General features: G+C 38.7%; 1 protein-coding gene across 1 annotated transcript in view; it reads right to left on the bottom strand.

Annotated features, from left to right (window-relative positions):
* Positions 1 to 22643, bottom strand: part of DNAH8 (dynein axonemal heavy chain 8) — a 294583-nt gene that overhangs the window by 39287 nt on the left and 232653 nt on the right. Inside the window, exons 81-85 of the mRNA XM_003789318.3 lie at positions 13724 to 13797; positions 11662 to 11814; positions 10920 to 11075; positions 4113 to 4229; positions 2256 to 2357 (exon numbers count right to left, since the gene is read on the bottom strand). Of these exons, the coding sequence (XP_003789366.3) occupies positions 2256 to 2357; positions 4113 to 4229; positions 10920 to 11075; positions 11662 to 11814; positions 13724 to 13797 (602 nt within the window). The remainder of the gene's footprint in view (positions 1 to 2255; positions 2358 to 4112; positions 4230 to 10919; positions 11076 to 11661; positions 11815 to 13723; positions 13798 to 22643) is intronic.

The raw sequence follows: 22643 nt of genomic DNA, 5'->3' as shown, positions 1-22643 counted from the left end.
ATTGGGACCTGATCAAATTAAGGGGTTTCTGCACAGCCAAGGACACAATCAATAGAGTAAACAGACAGCCTACAGAGTGGGAGACAATATTTGTATGCTGTACATCTGATAAAGGGATGAGAACCAGAATCTACGGGAGACTCAAGCAAATCAGCAAGGAGAAATCAAATAACCCTATTGGAAGGTAGGCAGAAGACTTAAACAGAGATTTTTCAAATGAAGATGGTCTAATGGCCAAAAGTCACATGAAAAATGCTCAACATCTCTAATCACCAGGGAAATGCAAATCAAAACCACAATGAGATATCACCTAACTCCAGTGAGGATGGCTTTCATCAAAAAGTCCCCAAACAACAAGTGCTGGTGTGGATAAGGAGAGAAAGGAACACTGGTACACACTTATACACTGTCAGTGGGACTGCAAACTAGTACATCCTTTATGGAAAATAGTATAGAGATACCTCAAAGAACTAAAAGTACAGCTATCTTTTGGTCCAGCTATCCACTCCTAGATATTTACCCGAAGGTGAAAAAGATATTTTATAACAAAGACACTGGTACTTGAATGTTTATAGCAACACAATTCATAATTTCAAATGGTCAAGTACAACAATGGAACCCAAATGCCCCTCAGTACATGAGTAGATTAATAAAATATGGTACAGGTATATCATGGAGTACTACTCAGCCATAAAAAATGGTGATCTAGATATTTTGTAACAACCTGATGCAACTGAAGAACATTCTTCTAAGTGAAATATCTCAAGAATGTAAAAAACACCACATGTACTCAACACTAAATTACAACTACTAGATCAACACTGCTATGCACACATGGAAATAAAACTCAACAGAAATCAGGCCGGCTGCCTGTTATCTTAGCACTCTGGGAGGCTGAGGCAGGAGGATCACTTGAGCTCAGGAGTTTGAGACCACCCTGACTCTACTAAAAATAGAAAAATTAACTGGGCATTGTGGCAGGTGCCTATAGCCTCAGCTCTTTGGGAGGCTGAGGCAGGAGGATTGCCTGAGCCTAGGAGTTTGAGGTTGCTGTAAGCTAGGCTGATGCCATGGCATTCTAGCATGGGCAACAGAGTGAGTCTCTCTCTCTCTCAAAAAAAAAAAAAAACAAAAAACAAAAACAGATATTAAGTAGATGGGTTCACACCTAATGGGTACAATGCACACATTCTGGTTGCAGGGCACACTTATAACTTTGACCTGAAATGTATAAAAGCAAATTATGTAACCAAAACATGTGTACCCCTGTAATCTTCTCCATTTCAGGAGAGGTCTGTATCAGTGTGACTTGCCAGCAGCAGGGCTCCCTCCCACCTCTACACATCCTCACCAACACTTATTATTTCCCACCTTTCTCCACATACGGCTTTAAGAAAAACTTGCAAAAATATGCAAGGGCTAAAGAAAATCAGTTTGTTGGTTAACCCCAACCCTACCAAAATACCCCCAAAGCTTATGCTTTGTTGTCAAGGCTTTAAATGTGTTAAGGGGAAAAAATCAGTAAAGCAGAGGATGACCAATATAGGTCTTAATTAATATAAAGATTTCAATAGCCATAAAACACTTACATCTAATATTTTTTCTACCTAGGAGATGCATATTGCTTCTCTAATATGTAAAAAAAAATTCTAAGAAGAGTGTGAGTCTGTTAGGTATTATTTATAGTATTTACCCTTGATGTGAAAACCTTAATTGCTAAGAAATAATTTTCTCTAGAAAATGTTTATTAGTAAGGGGTAGATTTTATTTGACATGGAGAAAAGGTGAACACTTCATCAATTTTCAACTGTCCAGTCCAATGGAAGAGATGAGAAACTCCAATTATGATTAATTCCTCGATCATTTATTTTGGGACTTGAAATCACCATGAGATTTACATTCAGAGAATGTAAATTCAGAGAAGGAGGCAAAGAAATGATGTCCAGTGTTCTCCTCAAAAGTGGGGTGCAGGGGCATATGGAACATGGAGGGGAGGTGGTAGGGAGAGACCCCAGCATGATCAGTTCATCTGTACAGGGGGAAAGCCATAGATGATTGAGAACTGACCACCCATCTGCTCTGGACACTAGTAAATTGCTAGTTGCTGCTGTGTGTGCTTGTGTATTTCTTGCTAATGCTTTGTAGTTCTGCTTTGTACTTTCCCTCAAGTTTGGCATACCTATCACAAACAAAAAAAATACTGGAAAACTCAATGAAATGTGTCTCCATGTTTAATTTTTTCTAGATTGACTTACCCTAGCAAAGCAATTGAGTAGACGTTTATCAAAGTCGTCTGTCACTCTGCCTCCATATTGCACTTCTCCAATCATGTACCGAACCGTACTCCACGATACGCCCTTTATTAAAAGTAAAAAAGTATAATTCATTGATAATCCAAACAAACAAGTACAAACGTTCCAGGTCTTTCCCTAGAGGAAAGGTCTGGAAAGGAAAACACTTGTTAGGCCGAATTTAAAATTATTCATTATCTCGTATTAATAACTTTTGCTATTACACGGCTGAAACTGCTGTAGTTTGTTCACCACAGAAAAATCTACAGTACTAAATACTGGGAGATATACTGCCTATAGATTATTAAAAATGGGGGAAAAAGACTATTTTTCACTCTGTGGATATAATTACCTACAATGCTCATTATAGTAATGCCAAGGTGTTACAGAGGGGAAAAGTAGTGCTTAGTGAAGAAAGGAGAAAAATCAAGTAGCCAACACTTTAATATGCCTCTTAGTAACATATTTTCTGGAATGAGTATGAGAACAACTGAAAATTATTTATCTGTAGACATTGCAATCCTCTGCCATCCCTCTCTGTGCTAAAACCACAGCAAAGTATTAATTTCTACAGTATTCTTATACTAGCAATATTTTATAGCTATTAATAGTTTTAATTTAAAAAAAACTCTCACTACATTTGGGGTAGGAGAAGTGAGGGTGCTTGACTTTTTTGTTGTTGTTAAAATTTTATTTTTCAGCTTGATTGCTTTTCAAATCTCCTAATTCAAGGTAACTATTATTTGTATTTACCAAGATGACAAGAACCCACGCAATGTAATTTTTTGTTAAACTGCCATGCCCTTAATTTTTTTTAAAGAGATGGGAGTCTAACTCTGTCGCCCAGGCTGGAGTACAGTGGCACGATCTTAGCTCACTGCAGTCTTGACCTTCTGGGCTCAAGATATTCTCCTGCCTCAGCCTGCTGAGTACCTGGGATCACAGGCATGAGACACAGCGCCCATTCATATTCTTAATTTAATAACCCTCTGTCCTTTGAAGGAAAACTGACAGTTTAGTTCTAGAGTAAACATTCATCACAGCTGCCCATCATCCTGGGGAGGAAGAGAGGGATAGACAGTAGAAGGTGGTATTTATTGAGCCCCTCTAATGTACCGTATGCTGCACTTTCACAAATACTAACTTGCTCATTCCTCACATAAACCATGGCCATTTTCTAGATGAGGAAACAGGCTCTGAGGCACATTAACTTCCCCAAGACTGTAGGAAAACCAAACCTCCAGCCCTTTATAAAAGTGAGAGGACAATCTGAAAAGGCTCTTAGTCTCTCCTGCCTGTTAGCTCATCAATAAAATGGGGACAATAGTAATGCCTTCTTTATCCACCATACAGAGTCCTGACGATAATAATGAGGCCCAGCCTACAGGAACACTTTGAAAATGATGATTAGAGATTATTGCTATTTATGTGCATAAGCCTAACAGTTAGTTAAGAAGGGACTTAGGGGAAAATAGAACTTTCACATGGGCTGGCAGAGATCTTGCCACTTCTGAGGAGGCAGGCGTAAGATGAGAGAGGAAGAGCTTGCCTGGAGACATACCTGCTCCTTGAAGTGCACTTGAGGGTGCATGAGGAAGGCTGTGCTATTTTGTAACACACTGAGTTCCACCCTGACAGTCAGCTTCTATTGTATGTTGAGTGTCGGTGGGAGTGGGAGGCCAGACCTGTAAATACTAGATTAAAGTGAAGGGGCTGACGGCACCTCAGCAAGTTCAATGTGTATCACCAACTAAAAATGACTAGTAGAACTCTGATTTAAGGAGAGCAATAAAAATGGGAAAAGGAAACAATTTCACTCACTTTTTTAATATCACATTCATCAAGGTGATTCTGAATAAACTGAACACTGGCTGAAAAGTCAGCAGAATTGAATTCATAGGGAATGTTCCATCCTAAGGGACCAAATTTTCGTCGCTCCTTAAAAACAGCAAAGAAAAGCAAGCAGTGAGTAGGTTTTTAGAATCACACGTAGCTGATTCTGTTTTTATTATGAACAAAATGAAAGTTATATACTCTATATGCTACATATATATAGAATAGTATATACAATTTTGGATATCACTTAATGATGGAGTTACATTCTAAAAATGTGTCATTAATTGATTTTGTTGTCGTGCAAACATCATAGAGTGTACTTACACAAACCTAGATAAGACAGCCTACTGCACACCTAGGTTATATGAAGGCTTATCCTAGCCTACAAACCTTTATGGTATGCCACTGTACTGAATATTGCAGGAAATTCTGAGTATCTGTGTATCTAAACATGGAAAAGTACAGTACAAATAAGGGTTGGGACGTCCACCTTCTACACAGTCCGTCACTGTCAGAACACTGTTACGCAGCACAGAAGTGTGTTAACCATTAGAAAGTGTACTTCACGGCTCTACAACCAAATGGTTTATAAAAATGAACCTTCAAATATTTACCAAGTTTGAGTTCTTTGGTTTAAAAGAAAAAGTCTAGGTGTCTACTGACAATTCAGAAAATACAGTGAGGGCTCAATAAAAGTCTGCTGAATTGCTAATCTAAATGAGACTCTTGAAAGTTGGGGACGTCAGTTGTAAGGGTCTGGATTTCTCAAGTGGATAACTTGACCACACAAGAGCATTTAGACTCCCTGCTAGCTTCACTTTGTGCCATTTCAGATTCTGAAAATCAAGAATTTCTGCTGTACACATGGACATATCTGTCTTAAAACTGTCACACAACTCTCATTTGCTTCTGTTTAATTGAATAGGGTCTACCAGACTCCCATGAAATAGTGAGTGTTTATCAGTGCCATATTACCAGTAAATAATCAAACTGGACTCAGAGCAAATAGTTCAATGGCTTTGCTATTCTGCAGATTGTGTTAAAGGTATGTAAGTGTTAGAACTCGTATCTCCAGGCACTGACTACCCAGAAAACCACAGAGAAGAGGCTGATGTTGTCATGCCAGCAGCTTTCCTGATCTTCACACATGACCAGCCTCTAAGGAAGGAGGGTCCAGGCATTTATTAGGACTAGCTCCTCAGCCCCTTGGCACCTGAGGTGAGGACCATATGGAGAGTAGAATTCCTACACAGGTGTCACAATGTTTAATTCTGCTTCTCTAACTCTAAATATATACCACCATTTCTTTCTCTTTTCTGTCCTCCCCAATCCAACACACACACACACACACACACACACACACACGCACACACGCATCCATGTATGCAGGCACTGCTGTTTTCACAAGCCATTTCAGTCCTTCTTACCAAAGCTGTTCCAGGTTTCGGATCTGGAATAATCCTACCATGTAAAGTAATCTAAATAAATTTTGACTTGGACAAGTTCATGGACAAGTCAGAGAAGAAATTCAGAAAGTGCAAAGCTTTTAATTACTCATTTTCAGGCCATGCTTTTAAAGTATTAAATAAACCATTAACATTAATTTGGGTCCAGAGGAGATCAGACTCTGGGTCTCTAGGAGATCAGACCAAGGGCAAAAAAAAAAAAAAAAAAGAACTCTTAAAAACGTAAAGTATTACCATTATTTCTAGACCTGAGCTTTTTTTAGGGTAGGTTGTCTGGCATTAGAGATTTTCACATGACTCATGTCACGTCCCTTAGATAAGGTGATAAAGGGTGGACCATCAGCCCAGAAAGAGCTGGCCAGATCCCTTCTCCCAGGAATTTGGACTGAGGGTTCAGAATTGCTATCTGGAGTTTATAGGCACACTAGGAAAATCTGGAAACTCAGGAGCTGTGAAGTGCCATCTCCCACCAAACAGGGGGCACAACCTTGATGAAGGAGCGACCAAGTGGTCCCAGGTGCAGGAATGGTTCTTACAAGTCATTTGCGTCTCCAGATGCTTTCTGCCTCCTGGACCCAGCATCCTTGTTGCCTTGTTCGTCTTTTTAGTTGTTTCATGTTGAAATATTTGATCCTATAACTAGATTTTGAGGCTTGACAGTAAAAAACATGTCTTCTAACTTTGTCTCCCCTTGTGCACTGGCACCTTGAGAAAAGAGTCACTGTTGCCTGACAAACATGGGTCAGTTATTTCCCTCTGGAACAACAACGTCAGGAGGAGAGGAAACGTCCCCTCACCCTCTAGGAAGTCCGTTTCAAGGCTGATCCAGCATTCTGAATTTCTGGAGCGGAGCTCAGAAACATCAAGGTGAGCCTCTTCCAGGTTATTCCAGGAGCAAAAGCAGGTTAAGAGAGTCCCTGGGATATTAACGTGAAAATACACATAGCTAACACTTTAGTCCCTGGAATTTCTTCCATCTTGAGGACTTTGAAGAATACTAATACTTATTAGTGAAATATGAATGTTTTTCCATTTGGCGGAAAGAGAATCAAAATCTACACTATTAGTTTTACCTAATTATTAAAACTTAATGTTCAATTAGACAGAAGATTGAATGAAAAATTCTTTTCCATTACTGAAGCTGCTTAAAAATTGGCTCTATGGGAACACTCCCATTTATTTGCACTGAGCAACTGCAATTTAGTTGCTCTTTAAAATGTGAGCTCTGAAAATTGCCCCAACGCTTGAGATTTGCTTCACATTTTTCTTACTACCAATTTTCATTTAAAGCATTTACTTTTTAAGTTGGTTCACTAACATCATAAACTGATCAGCTCATCTTGAAAAAGATGAAATCTTGGAGGGTATCTTTTCTTTTACCAAAGAAGTGATTTCACCTTCCTGCTATTTTTTATTGCCTTGGAATACTATCAAGATAGACTGAAATCACTGGAACCTACGGATTCATTTAGAAGCTCAAAAGCAAAAGGTCTTGCTAGACTTACTCAGAATATTGAATTGTTTCAGTCCAATTAGTATTTCTGAAACCAGGGGATGAGTCCTATGTAGTACAGTAGGAAAATGCTGAAAGAGATGTACTTTTAAGAAGTTGGGAAAATAAGACTTCACCCCAAGGAGAGGACAATGTGAGGGTGAATATAATTTAACTGTCGAAATGTAACAGGCAATAAACCTAAAGATGTTTCATTAGCGCTCTCTAGGAAGAATGACACTGAAGCTGGCCTTTAAAAAGAGGAGAGAAAAGTCTTCCAGGCTTGGCAAAGGCCATGAGCCAGAGAGGAATACAAAGCTTGTGATTCATGGAGCAGGAAGCTGCAGGTGGAAGGGTCCGTGGCAGGAGACGGCCAGCTCTGGTGGGCAGCACCAGGTGCTCGGGCATGGAACACAGACACATTTGAATGTTAAAACTTCACTCAACAGAAGGGAATTATATATTGTGAAGCTGGACAGTGATGATGTTAGGAAAAGCAGTCTACTCCTTACGTAATTTGACCGATACGAATAGCTTTCTTTTTATTTCAAAGAATGTATAAATCCCAGAACTGCTAGTGAAATATAGAAAACTTGGAAATATGAAAAACTCCTTAGAACACTAATGAAAAGTTGATCAATGGAGTCATCATTTTAATGATGTCAAAGCTATGTCCAATTTTGTGCTTCATGAACTACCTCGGCAATTCCCATAGCCCACGCAGAATCTCTTCACTTGCAAATCTTCAAAGCAAGACAACTGGCGGTAACTAACTCCAATAACTGCAGGTAATATGAAATGAAAAACAAATTCCACTCTAGACCATATAAAGGGAAATTTAATGGGTAAAAACAATAAGCAAAAATAGAACCACCAGGAAACACTAGGGCAGAGTGTGAAAGATAAACCTGTATTATATTATCATAATTATTGGAAGACATTTAAACTGAGAATTTTTTAAATCCTGCCTCTCCAAACACAGTAAGTACTTTACATACACTATTAAATTTGAAAGGAATGTTTGTTAAGACTCAAAGTTGAGGAAGAAAACAAAATACAGGAAAGTAAAGACTTTTCTTAATGAAGAAGTACCGACGGTGGGATTCCCTGGGCCCTATAGATACAGCCATTTTTACTGAATAGTTAAATTATTTTTAAGGGCTTTGATCAAATTTCCAAGTCTGCACCTGCCGTAGCAGGCCCTCGAGATCCTGATCAATAACTAGCAAACAAACAAAACCTCAGAGTGATGTAAAAGCTGTTAGCTGTCAGAAAAGTCAGAAATGTGAGGTTCAATGTGACAACTAAGGGATGGGGAGAAAAATCCCAAAGCAGGAAATGAAGGTCAAATGGCTGAAGACTCCTCCCCCCTCAAGGTGGCTGTTAGGCCATCATTCTCAATTCTCACTGCATATCAGAATCACTTGAAAGTTAAAAAAAACCTCCTTCCTCTGCTCCTCCCAGGGGTTCTGACTGAAGAGGCCTGGTCTGTTGCCCAAACAGTGGCTGACAATCATTGATTAAGACATTTGCTTAGTCTAACACATCACTCAAAGAGCACTGCATTGACCACCAAACAGGCAAAAACTCAGACAATGCTGTTCTGACCTTCTGTAGGAGGTGCAGGAAGGGATACCTGTGTTAATGTGGAGGACTCAATGATTCAATTAACAAGTTAGGTTTGGGGTTCTTATGTTCAATACTACAGAGATGAAAGAAACCTAAGCCACTCTCTAATTCACAGTGTTCCTTCCTATAATAGCCACATCTCAGACTTTTATTTGCACACAAATCACTCGGGCATCTCATTACAATGAGGATCTGACTCAGCTTGCCTGGGGTGGGACCTGGGGTTCATTTCTCACCAACTCGCCAGTAATGCCAATGCTGCTGGCCCAGGAAAGCAGTCCCTGAAGAATTCCGGACTTTTCTATCAGGCTGGCTTTATCCTAACCAAGCTCAAAAATGAAAAAAGGATTTAGGCACTAGCACAGTAAACAACTCTGTGCTATTGCTGAAATTTCCATGAGATTTCTGAAATATCACAGTAAACATTTCTGAAATTAGTGAAAAACGAAGAAAGGAAACTATGCTTAAATTACCTACACTTGCTGCATTGTATTGTCAGAGAGCAGGATGACAGGATCGTGGAAATGAGAACAATCTTGAAAGATCACCCACTTCAGCCTCTCACTGCACAGAGGCCCTGAGAGAGGCATAACCTGATCAAGCTCACCCAGATAACTGACTTCACAGTGTGTACTAAGTCCGGACTCTCACTGAAATGCTATTTCTGGCACACTACTATTTGATTTTAAGAGATAGCCAACTTTTTTTTTTCATGGACAGCTATTATTAGCTTCATGGCCCTAGCAGAGGAAATATTTTTTCTCTGTTTTAACCCAAATACATCGTGTTATGCACAAGCACACTTTAGCCTCATAATTGGACCACAGTGCTGTTCTTCTTCTCCTGTTCAGCACTTAGATAATGGCCACTAAAAACACAGGGCACTGCATTAACCATATGGAAAATACCCCAATCATCTCCATGATAAGCACAGTGGAAGAGTTGAATCATCACTACTAGGAACTGAATCATAAAAACCATTATTCATGAATTGGGAATTAAATAACAGAGTTAAAACAATATTTGTATTAGAGCACAATAAGGGCTAGCAAAACCAACACTTCCTAGATAAGAATGTATGAAATAGGCTTCCGTGACTTGAAAGCTGTAATTTACAATCCAAAGGCCACAATGGAACTTAGTAAAAAGAACCACCCACGAAGTATTTAATTTGATTTGAAGTCTCTCTGGGTTGGGAGGCAGACAAATCCCGCAGCCTCCCTGTTGGTCAGCGTGGAATCTGGCAAAGTGGGAAGGATGAAGAGCCAGGAGTGAATACACCCAGTGTCTTCTGGGAAAAGCGCCCAGCTGCCCTGTCCTTGGGCAGGGCGCAGAGAGTGAGGCGAAGCTGTGCACACCATTGTGAACAGCTCAAAGCACAACTCTGGGGACCTGCTACTGACTCATTTTGTCCTTTACCCTGGCTCTAGGGAGGGGAGAAATGCAGGAAGGGGTTAAAGGAGCACCTTCAAATTCTCTGTGAGATCAAGAGTGGATCAAGTACATTGAAATCACACAGCTTGCAAATGCAAAACAAAACAATAACACAAATTTTTATGCTTCGCAACCATAAAGGTATTAAATTACTACAGAAGTGCTTAGACCATAAAAGCAAATGGCAACCAGCCTTAGAAAGACAGCTAGTTAGTCGCCGGCACTTCTCCTCCTCCAAAGCCACCGCCAATTTTACTACCGTACAATAAAAAGGGTCAAAAACCTATATAAATCAGAGCCAGGCAGCTGCAGAGCTACCACACGGAAAGTGTACTTAACCTTTTTGAGTCTCAATTTCCTCATCTTTGAGATGATGATAATCCTACCTTGAAATGTGGTTGTTAGTATTACATAAGATGGTGCACATAAAACTCCTGGCCAGCACAGGCACTTTCCAAAACATGTACGTAATCCGTTTGCTCATCCTGCAAATATTTATCGAGCTCTGGCATTGTCCTGGCTGCTGCTGTGGCAGTGGGAGGCCCAGGCAGTTACAGACAGACAAGCTTGGCCCTGGAGAAGTTGACATTCCAGTGGCCAGGGCAGGGGCAGGAGTGGGGGCATGAAATACGCAAACTAGTGTACATGTGCCCGGCAGGGAGGGCGCTATGAGGGAAGAGGAAGCAGGGCCTCCCCCCAAACCCTCTGCAGTGAGGCCACGTCACAGCATCACCCATCCCCCTAGACGTGCAAACCGCTTTCCGACGTTACCTGCACAGTGGAGTGTAAAAAGGCTACTGTGTAAAGCATCGGCTTCCACATGGGCAAATTACTGATGTCCAGGAGGTCTTGATTAATTCCAGCAAATGTTCTTTTCAAACCTGCGCGTACACCTTGGGGTGGCTCATTAGTGAACTTGAGGGAAGTCTGTCACAAAAGGAAACAATGAAAAGAGAACTAAATAAATAAAGCAAACAGTTGTTTTATTTCTATTAATGACTCTAAAAGAACACAGCAGAAATTACATTACACTAAGGTGGAACGCCCCTTACCTGAAATGCTGGGGACCAGATGTGCTTCAGATTTCAGATTTTTTTCAGATTTTGGAATATTAACATTACACTTACTGGATAAACATCCCAAATTAAAAAATCTGAAATTCAGATTTTGATTTTCGAATTTAGGATGCTCAACCAGTACATCGGGCAACAATATGCTTATAATACACAAAATGAGGGCTAAATTTCAGCCCTGTGTAAACTGATTACGTTGACCAGAGCTGAAACCCAATAAACTAGTACTGAGTCTTAGAACTCTTTTATGGAAATATCTACTATTGTCCAATCTTGATGTTTATAGTCAAGATTTTGAGGATCACGGTACAAGGTTTTGCAGTGTGGACGCTATTGCACCAAAAAGTCCTCATTGTGTTCCCGTCTCTCGATAATTGCAAATGTACCATCTTTATTCATGTAACTCTTAATGAAAAGACACTTATCTTGCCGTAACAAACCTGGAGCAATGTAATTGGAAATCGGTCATGAGGCTCCGTAGTTATCCACACCCGGAAAGAATCGTCATTGGCTTCAATGGTACTTAGCGTCTCCAGTAACTCTTCCATGAATTCCAGGCCAAGATGACAATTTTGTAGCAATACCCAACCACCCTGTATCCAAAAATGAGTTCATATTTATTTCCTGTAACTTTTTTACTATGATTCTAACAGAATGAAACACAAATGAAAAAAAAAAAAAAACCTTTGCTTAGAACATGTGAATACTCTGTTCTGATTACCTGGAATCAAATGGGCTCAGACTGATTGTATTCTGCCACCCCTGGTTCAGAAAGGAACAGAAATCAAAGCTGGAAGGCAGAGTCGTGTAAGTACAGTGTGTGCACCATCTAATGGTCAGAATGGGTATTTTGGAATCAATAACTTAAGTTGTCCGGCTTATGACTGGCTGCTAGTCATTCAGTTACAAAGAAAGATGCACACTGTCTCGTGAAAGTTGGAGACGATACATTCGGTGACATTTGCTACCATAAAGCTAAACCCTCTTCTTTATCACCACTCTTCCCACACACTCCTGAACCCACGTAACTTATTAAGTATTATCTAAATAAATGCTTGTTAAAACTACCTTTAACAATATAAGTCACATAGCCATCACTGCCCTACAAGAACATAGTTTCTTAACCAGAGAACACTTTAATGTTTTATTCTCTTACAGAGAACCCAGCGAAATGAACTACAAAATAGTGAGCTAAATAGATATATAATAAGACATATACATCATGCCTTCAACTTGGAGAGAAAACAGGACCCAGATTCGCTTATATAGCAAGGGGAATGTGTTGGTTTACATAACTGGGGTGTTCAGAGGACGATGAAATGCAGGACTAGTTTGTATCACCATAGACCCAGTGACTCCCTGGTTCCCTGTTCTGCACTTCCAAATGTCAGCTTGATCCTAAATCTGGTGTGTCTCAAGGTGGCAGCATGGCTACACCTGTCCATGTGGTTTTATTCCCCACAATAATGCCAGTATTGTCAATAATTACCCCACCTGGACAGAACATGGGAGATATAAAAACTAGTATCCCAAAGAAGGTTAATGGGAATGCAGTGTTCAAATTTAAAAATTTCTCACTCATTGAAATTATTTAAGGCCTAACGTTAAACTGTCAAATCACTCAGTAGAGTGAAACACTTGATCTGTGTAAAAAATAATTATATATAATTGCTTCAATATATATAAATTAAATATATTATTGAATTTAATTAAGTGATAAAGATTAGGGCTTAGGGCATTTGGAAATTAATGGCTAGCTTAAAAATTTGATGACCCAAGCAGAGTTTTAGCCTATTAACCCTCTTTGGTCATTAATTCCCAGGGAAAAGCTGCACCAAAGTTTATACAGACATTATGAGATTCAAAAGCTTAAACATAAACCAAGATCTTATTTTATTTTTATAAATGGTGCAATTTCTGACTATAGCTGAAATGGCTATCAATAGAGCATTGCTAGAAAATTAACGTCCCGTGTATTTATTAGGTGTGATGGGAAATATTTCTCAACATTCCATTCAGCCTGCAATTTTCAACAAAAAACATTATCAATATTTAAACATATTTCTTATTTGCCTAAAACTATCCATTAAAGAAAAATGAAAGCCTGCCTTTAAGCAAAAATTGAAATTTAACTGTCTCAATCTGTCACTTCCTAAGTAGTATCTATTAATATTGATCATGAAATTCCAAGACTGCTAGGCTGCATTCTCTGGAGCTAGAAGGTGTCTCTTCCAAACTGTAAAACAAACAAACAAACAAACAAACAAACTAGTGAAAATAAAATAGTGCATATACTACAGAAAATGGAACAAGCTTTTCATAGGAATGTCAGGAGGAAACTCGATGGAGGTTTAAAATTCACAGGTAATCAAAGATTTATGGTACCGTATATACATAAACAAAACCGTGAAATGAGGATTGAGCATCCCGGGACGAATGCATCATCCATCACCACATCTGAGCAGTGATGCTGCAGTGGGAGCCACTGTCCTTGTCACATACCTGTTGCATTGACATCTGAATCAGCTTCCTGGCATGTACTTCTTGTCCTTGCCCCATGGAGATAGTTCTACATTCTGTAACATAGAAGGTTCTCAATGATAAAACAAAAAAATTTTTTAGCAGGATTAAGATGAAAAGTTAATTTCTGAATGTCTACCGCCTCCCTCTCTCTATCATGTCTAAGAAGGAATATTTTTGTTCAGACAGGCCTGGCCTTTGGTTGTATTGATCAGAGAAATGCATGAAGCAGAGACAGGGGTAGGGGGTGGGAGGTGGAGACACCACCTGGAAAGGTGGGAGGCAGAATCTGGGGTGCTTTGGAGATAAGGAGCACGACTGACGTGGGAGAGGCAGCTATGATTCTGTCCTAGGTATTTACAGGGATTGAGGATTTGTGAATTTTGTTATATGTTTTGATTAGAATCCTTTGGTGTTTTAGCAGATGCCTTGGTAAAGATTTAATTTTGTGATTTCTTCTCCATATCAGGCTCACAGTGTTTTCTACCTATTGGTCTATTTTGGTTTTATTTGCCTGTTTGACCATTTTTCTGAGCTGAAACTCAAAGCAGCTCAGCCACATTCAGGGGCAGCATAAGACCCAGTTTTCAGCTGCTTCTCGGATTAAATCACCACCTTGGAAGTAAACGTAGAGACCTCTCCAGGATAAGTGTCACAATTCCTGGAAGAATACACCATTTAGGGCCATTTGTCCCAGGCAGAGAACCACACTTGTGCCCTACCATATGAATGCACTAAACTGAAGAAGTCTGAGAATCATGTTTGTGAAGCTGCAATTAGAAACTGACTTTGTTAACTGATTTTGTTAATAACTGTAAACCTTTGTGGTCTCAGATTTTCTTGAGTTTTTAGAGGCATGATCTCTGCATGGGGAAAGGAAGTCAGTGGAGACATTGTAAACCAGTGTATGATTTGGGGGACTGCTGGTGGAGACTCTGAGGGCCTGAAGACTTCATGGGGTGGAGAAGGAAGTATGTCAGGAACCTGAGAAGTTGTCAAGATATCACCATTTAAATGGCACCATGTGGTAAACAGCCAGATACTCTGAGAAGGTCTGCAGGGGGCACCATCAGGGATTATTCATGGACTCAAGGTCACAGTAAGAAACTTTGCAATGTGCAGTCCTGACAGAGATGGCAGAGCACTACTTAGAGAATCAGAAATTGCAAGAGGCCAACAGTTTGTAAGCAAAGCTCGATTTTCCCAACAAAGCTCCCATGAATCTCTCTAGCTCTTCAGGGGAATCAAACACCCAAGAAGAATCCTACTTGACCTATATAAAAGAAGAGAGGGGACGTGGGACTTGAATGGGAGGAGCCTCTGGATCCTACAGAGATACTGAGCCCCTTTTACTTTGGAAGAACACACAAATATTCTATAGGTCTATGGGAGAAGGTCTGATAGGCTCAGAAAGTATCAACCTGAGTGTGAGCCAATGCCTCTCTTCTTTCTCCTTCCAACTCCTCTCAAATACACATTCTAAAGGAAGGACTGGGTTTTGCTCAGGTGGTTACAAGGCTGAGTTTGTTATGTTGAGCCAGGTAATGGCTCAAGACATATCTGGAATCTGACCACTTCTCAACATCTCCACTTTTATGCTCCTGGCCTAAGTGACCCCATCTCTTGCCTGGATTATTGCAATAGCCTCCTAACAAGTGACAGTCCCACTCTCACTCTTGTCCTCTGTTAGCTCTTCTCCCCTCTCCCTCCAGTAGCCAGAGGCATCCTGTCAACTCTAAATCAAATCATATCCACCCTCCGCTCAGAGCCCCCCAATGGCTTCCCATTGCCTTTAAAGGGAAAATCCAAAAGACAATCCAAAGTTCTCACCTATGGCCTATAAGGCCCTACCCAACTGGCCCCCACCATAAGCACATACACATGCCTTTCCTTATCTCACCACTTTCCCTGCCCCACACATTCTCTTTTCTCCAGGCACACAGGTCCTCCCCAGGCCCAGCCCAGCCTCTTTGCTGTCCCCTCCACCTACAATGCATTTCCTTCCGAGCTCCACAGACCTGCTGCCTTCACAGCTCAGGTCTTTATCCACTTATCAAAACAGCACATCTGACCATCCTATCTGAAACAGCATGTCTTCCCCTCACTCTGCCCTTCACCCTGTTTCTTCTTAGCATATTATGTACTTTCCTGATTACTGATTACTGTCTATCTTATGCCCAGAATAGAAAGTCAGCTCCGCCAAAGAAGGGACTTTGAACATGGTAGTCTACCCAGGTCCAAACTAGACAGTGTGTAAAACTCAACAGATGCTCAAAAAATATTTTCTTAAACCTTTCAAATTGAGATATAATTCACATATCATAATATTTACTCTTTTAAGGTATATAATTCAATGTTTTAAAGTACATTCATAAAGTTATGTAACCATCGCTATTATCTAATTCCATTTCGTCAAGCCCCAAAGAAACCCCAACCCCCATTAGCAGTCACTCGGCATCGCCCCCTCCCGTCCCAGCAACCTCCAATCTACCTTATATTTCCATTCTAGACATTTCCTATCAATGGAATCATATGGTCTTTTGTGTTTTTCTTCTTTTAGTTAACATAACCTTTTCAACAAACCTTTTTACCTTTGCCTGTAACATTATCACTCATTCCTTTTTAAGGCCCAGTAATAGTTCATCTGTGTATGGATGCACCACATTTTGTTTATCGATTCAACCAACATTTGGGTTGTTTTCACTTTTTGACTAGTATGAACTATGTTGATACAAATACTCATGTACCCGTTTAGGGGTGAACATGTATTTTTAATTTTCTTGGGTACATACTTAGAAGTGGATTTCTTGGATAATATGGTAACTCTAACTTTTTGAGAAGCTGCCTGTTTCTCAAAGCGGCTGCATCATTTTACATTCCACCAGCAACATACAAATGTTCTCATTTTTCCACATCTTTGCCAGCACTTGGTATTGCCCCTCTTTTTGATTATAGCCATCTAGTAGGAGTACAGTAGTATCTCGTTCTGGCTTCGATTTGAATTTCCCTAACAACTAATGATGTTGAGTATCTTTTCATGTGCTTATGGCCATTTATATATCTTCTTTGGACAAATGTCTACTCAAATTCTTTGCCTATTTTTAAATTAGGTAATTTGACTCTATGATCACATTGTAAGAGTTCTTTATGCATTCTGGATAGGAGAGCCTTATTATAACATGACCTGCAAATGTTTACTCCCATGTTGTAGGTTATCCTTTGATGGTGTTCTCTGAAGCACAAATTTTGAATTTTGATAAAGTTCAATTTATCTATTTTTTCTTTTGTTAATTATGTTTATGCTTGTCTAGAAAACTACTGCCTAATTCAAGGTCACAGAGATTCACTTTCATGTTTTCTTCTAAGAGTGTTATGGTTTTAACGTTTACATCTGTGTCTCTGATTTGTTTTCAATTAATTTTTGGATATGGTGTGAGGTAAAGACCAAACTTCATTTTTGCAAGTGAAAATCAGGCTTTTCAGCACCATTTGTTGAAAAGTCTGTCCTTTCCCACACTGGACGACCTTGGAACCTTATGAAAAAACAACTGACCATGTCTGTGAGAGTTTACTTCTGGACTCTTGATTTTATTACACTGAAATATAAATCTTTATGCCAGTACCACACTGATTTCATTACTGTAACTTTGTAGGAAGTTTTGAAACCAGGAAGTATGAGTCCTACAGCTGTGGTCGTCCTTTTCAAGATTGTTTTGGTTAGTCTGAGTCCCATGTGTTTCCATACAAATTTTAGGATAAGCTTCTCCATTTCCACAAAGAAAAGGCCGTTGGGATTTTGATAGGGATTAAGTTAAGTCTGTTAAATCTGTTAATCAATCAGAAGAGTATTGCTATCATACCAAAGTAGTCTTATCCATAAGTGTGGATGTTTTCCCAGTAATTTAGGTTTTTATTTAACTATGTTTTTTAATTTTCAATGGAAAAATCTTACACTTTTGTTAAATTTATTCTTAAGTATTTTGTTTTAGATATTATAAGTGAATTGTAATGGTATTTATAATTTCATTTTTGAATCATTCTTGCTAGTATATAGAAATACAATGGCTTTTAAAATATTGATCTTATATCCTGTGATTGCATCAATTAGCTCTACTTGGGTTTTTTTGGTAGACTTCTTAGGGTTTTCTACATATAAAATCACATCAACTGGGAATAGAGATTGTTTTACTTCTTCCTTTGTAATGTAGATGTCTTTTATTTCCTTGTCTAGTCTAATTTCCCTGTCAAGAACTCCAGTACAATGTTAAATAGAAGTGGTGAGGGCAGACAGCCTTATCTTGCTCCTGATATTTGAGGGAAAACATTTAGTCTTTGACCATTAAGTATGATATTAGCTGTGGAGTTTTTGCAGCTAGCCCTTATCAAGTTGAAGAAATTTCCTTTTATTCCTAGTCTGTTAAGTGTACTTATCATGAAAGGGTGTGAGATGTTTTTCAATGCTCCTTTTGCATATGCAATAGACTCAATGTTTATCTTCCCCTAAAATTCGTATGTTGAAGCCTGACCCTCAAAGGGATAGTATTTGGAGGTGATTAGGTCATGAGGACATAACCCTCATGAATGGGATCAGTGTCCTTATGAAAGAGGACCAAGAGAGACCCTTGACCCTTCTACCACATAAGGACATAGCATTAAATGCACCATCTTAGAAGCAGTGACTGGGCCCTCCAGATAACAGACCTCTTGGTGCCTTGATCTTGGGCTTCCTAGCCTTTAAAAATGTGAAAAATAATTTTCTGTTGTTTATAAGTTATCCAGTTTATATGATTTTGTTATAGCAGCCCAAACAGACTGACAGCATCTATTGAGATGAGTATGTGGGTTTTGTCCTTTTTTCTATTAATAGGTAAATTACCTTGCATTCCTGGGATAAAGCTACTTGGTTATGGCATGTAATCTTTTTTCTATCATGCTACATTTTGTTTTATAATATTTTGTTGAGGACTTTTCCTTGTATGTTCATCAAGGGTAAGAGTCGGTAGTTTTTTGTGAAGTCTTTGTCTGCATTTAATATCAGGGTAAAACTGTTATCACAGAATGAGTTGGAAAGTGTTATATTTTTACTTTTTAGAAAAGTTTGTGGAAAACTGGCGCTATCCTTTAAATATCCGATAGAATTCACCAATGAAGCCATCTAAACCTGAGATTTCTTTTCTGGGAATTTTTTTATTAACAAATCAATCTCTTTACATATTGTAAGTCTATTCATATTTTCCATTTCTTCTTGAGTCAGTTTCAATAGTTATCTCTTTCTAATAATTTGTCCATTTCATCCAGGTTATCTAATTTGTTGGCATAACTGTTCACTCTCTCCCCTTATGATTTTAAAATTTTTTATCAGGTCAATAGTGATGTCTTTCATTGTTGATCTTAGTAATCACAGCCTTCTCTCCTTTGTTCTCCATCAGTGTAGCTAAACAGTTGTCAATTTTGTTGATCTTTTCAAAAAGGATACTTTTGGTTTATTGATTCTTTATTATTTTTCAATTCTCTATTTTTTTCCCTCCAATATTTATTTTTCCTCTCTTTTGACTGCTTTTAGGTTTGGTTTGCTCTTTTTCTCCAAATTTCTTAAAATGGAAGACTGTTATTGATTTGTAATCTTTCTTCATTTTTAATATAAGGTAAATCCTATTTGATTGATTTTATGAATGGCCTGAATAAACAAGATTGAGTGACATTGGAAAAATGAGGAAGCTTCCCACTCGAGGTGGAAAAAGGTCCCAAAGACAGAGACCAGTGAGATAAAAGGCACCATATGCTGAGCATTTATTGGGGGGTGGCTAGAGGGGGAACTGCCAGGACATGATGAACAGGACCCTCATGAGAGGCATGGATGCAGTGGACATTGTAGGAAGTGCTGCTTATAAACTGTCTGTGTTTAAGACTTTAGCGTGGTTTTGACAGCCTTTCTATTCCTTTCCAAAATAAAGTTCAGGTTTCTTCCACATTTCTTCCTTCTGTCTTGCTCTCTTTCCTTTTTTTTTTTTTTTTTTTTAACTTTTTATTCCTAATTAAATAATATATATTCTATATTCATATCAAAAGGTCTGAAAAATATAAGAGAATATAAGGGAAATGAAAATCACGAGTATTTCTCCCTAGAAATCTTCATTCTAACCCCTTTGACATTCATAATATAAAACACCTTAGCCTCATTACAAAATTCAAAAAGCTTCTTTTGGTGGAAACAGTTAATCTGAATGAATGTAGGGCTAATTATGGTCTTTATTTACCCCTGTTTTTCTGAATATTTTTACTCTTACCTGCAGTGTATTACATAATATATGGAATATTACCTTCCTAAAAGCTGGAATATTCTGATTTATGAAACATATTTGGCCCTAAGAATTTTGAATGAGGAGTTGTGGACCTCTATATGTTAAAATTTACATTAAAATACATAGATGAAAGTTTTCTCTATACTTTTTCACAGCATATTGTGAATATTTTACAGTTTTTACTGGCAGCACCGTGTTCCACTGTGCCAATGCGTCTGTGTTCATTCAACCAATACCCTTTGCTAAGTTCAGGAGATTCTGGGTTTTTTAATATTATGAACAGCACTAGATTAAACATCATTGTTTAATATAAATCTCAATGTATATCTCTTAGTACATTCTTAGGAAGAATTCATACTTGTAAAGTCATTTGGGCAAAAAATTCAAACACTTTAAAGACTTGTGACAGGCTCAGCACCTGTGGCTCAAGTGGTTAAGGTGCCAGCCACATACACCTAAGGTGGTGGGTTCGAATCCAGCCCGGGCCCGCCAAACAACAATGATGGCTGCAACCAAAAAATAGCTGGGTATTGTGGCAGGTGCCTGTGGTCCCAGCTACTCGGGAGGCTGAGGTAGGAGCCTCACTTGAGCCCAGGAGTTGGAGGTTGCTGTGAGCTGTGATGCCACAGCACTCTAGCTGGGGGATAGCTGGAGGCTCCTTTTTAAAAAAAAAAAAAAAAAAAAGACTTGTGACATACAAAAATAGACTTCCAGCCCCCTCAAAATGGAATGCTGTAACTCCAAACCCACACTCTTTTTTTTTTTGGATACTGAGTCTCATTATGTTTCCACAGCACTCATTGGTAGAGTGCTGTGGCATCACAGCTCACAGCAACCTCAAACTCTTGGGCTTAAATGATTCTCTTGCCTCAGCCTCCCAAGCAGCTGGGACTACAGGAGCCCAGCTATTTTGTTGTTGTTGTTGCAGTTGTCATCGTTGTTTGCTGGCCCGGGCACCGAGTCCCAAGTCCATACTCTTATCCTCACTTGGGTTTTTATTTTCTTCATGGTCCTTTTAACATATAGAGGTTTTAAAACTTCAGTCATATTATGTATCTTGCCTCTCTGATTTTAGACTCTGGTATTATAACTAAGAAAATCTTAATCATTCAAAAGTATATAACTAATTCAACATATTATTTTTATTCTTTTATAGCTCAATTTCAAGCACTTCATACCTTAATCAATCTAGAATTTACTTTAGAATTAATGTGAGGTAGAAGCCTTCAGTTTCCTCTAAAGTTAACCTGCTCTCTCTACACTGTTTATTGAGTAATGTGTTTTTCTTTCACTGATTTGAAATGTGAATCTTACCATACAGAAAGCTATTATATACCAGAGTCTAATTTGGGGCCCTTCACTTTGCTCCAGTGATCCGCTTCTCTATTCTGAAACATTTATACCCTGATTAAATTATTGCCATTTGATAAGGTTATTTATTTATTTATTTAACTGTAGTGTTCCCATGCTAAGATTTTTTAAATGTGGTGATGGTGGTTCCTCATTACTCTTTTTTCTTTTCAAGTTTTCTTGGCTGTTCTTGTCTGTTTACGGTTCCAGATGATCGAAAGTGCCTCTACTATCCAATTAGGAAAAAAAATTCTTTAGATTTCAATTAGACTTGCATTCAATTTATAGATTAATTTAGAGAATATCGACACCTTTACAATATTAAATCTCCATACTGGGAATGTGATTGAACGCTCCACTTATTCTAATCTACTCATATGTCTCTAAGAGAGTTTTATAATCTCTTCAAATAGGTACAGTTTAAAATTATTTTCTTGCTTTTATTTTTATTGTGGCAATGAGTGGAATTTTTACATTTTATAAGAAAGTGTCATTGATCTTTTAACGTATTTATTTGTGACCTATTAAGTCTAACAGTTGCTCAGTGATTCATTTGTATTTTTTTGTTAGACAATTACATTGTCTTCGAGTAATGTTGATTATTTTCCCCTCCTTTCTAGTAGTTGTATCTTTTATTTATGATTCTTACATTCGCTGTATTCTCTACAATGCTCTATAACACTGGCAGGCGCAGGCGTCTTTGTCTTATTCCTGACTTTAAGGAGTTTGTCTCTAGTCACTCATCAGTAAGCATCATGTTCATGTCTAAGGTGCACATTCGTTCCATTAACAAAGTATTCTTATGTTTCTACTTTTTGAAAGTCAAATATAAATGTTGAATTTTTATAAAATTCTTTTTTTTTGTATCTATCAAGGTAATAATATGCTAGCCAAGAAAAAGTTTTACACTTACTGCTGCGATGAGATTTCTTGATAGCACATCTTTCTTATACAGTTGATTCTTGGACAACATGGGTTTGAACTGTGTGGTCTGCTTATACACAGATTGCTTTTTTCAATAAAAGTTACAGCAAGTGTGCCTGCCTCCCCTGCCTCCCCTTCATCTCTTCCTCCTCTGCCACCCTGGAGACAGCACGGCCAGCCTCTCCTCTTCCTCCTCCTTCTCAGCCTACTGGACTTGAAGATGATGAGGATGAAGAACTTCCCTTTCAGGAGTCAGAAGTTACACGTGAATTTTCAATTGCAGAGGGGATCAGCTCCCTTAACCCCAATATTGGTCAAGGGTCAGC

Source organism: Otolemur garnettii, unplaced genomic scaffold, assembly GCF_000181295.1.
Source record: "Otolemur garnettii isolate 467f Iridium unplaced genomic scaffold, OtoGar3 scaffold00031, whole genome shotgun sequence".
Classification (NCBI taxonomy): domain Eukaryota; kingdom Metazoa; phylum Chordata; class Mammalia; order Primates; family Galagidae; genus Otolemur; species Otolemur garnettii.
This window is presented reverse-complemented; position numbering and strand designations above follow the sequence as displayed.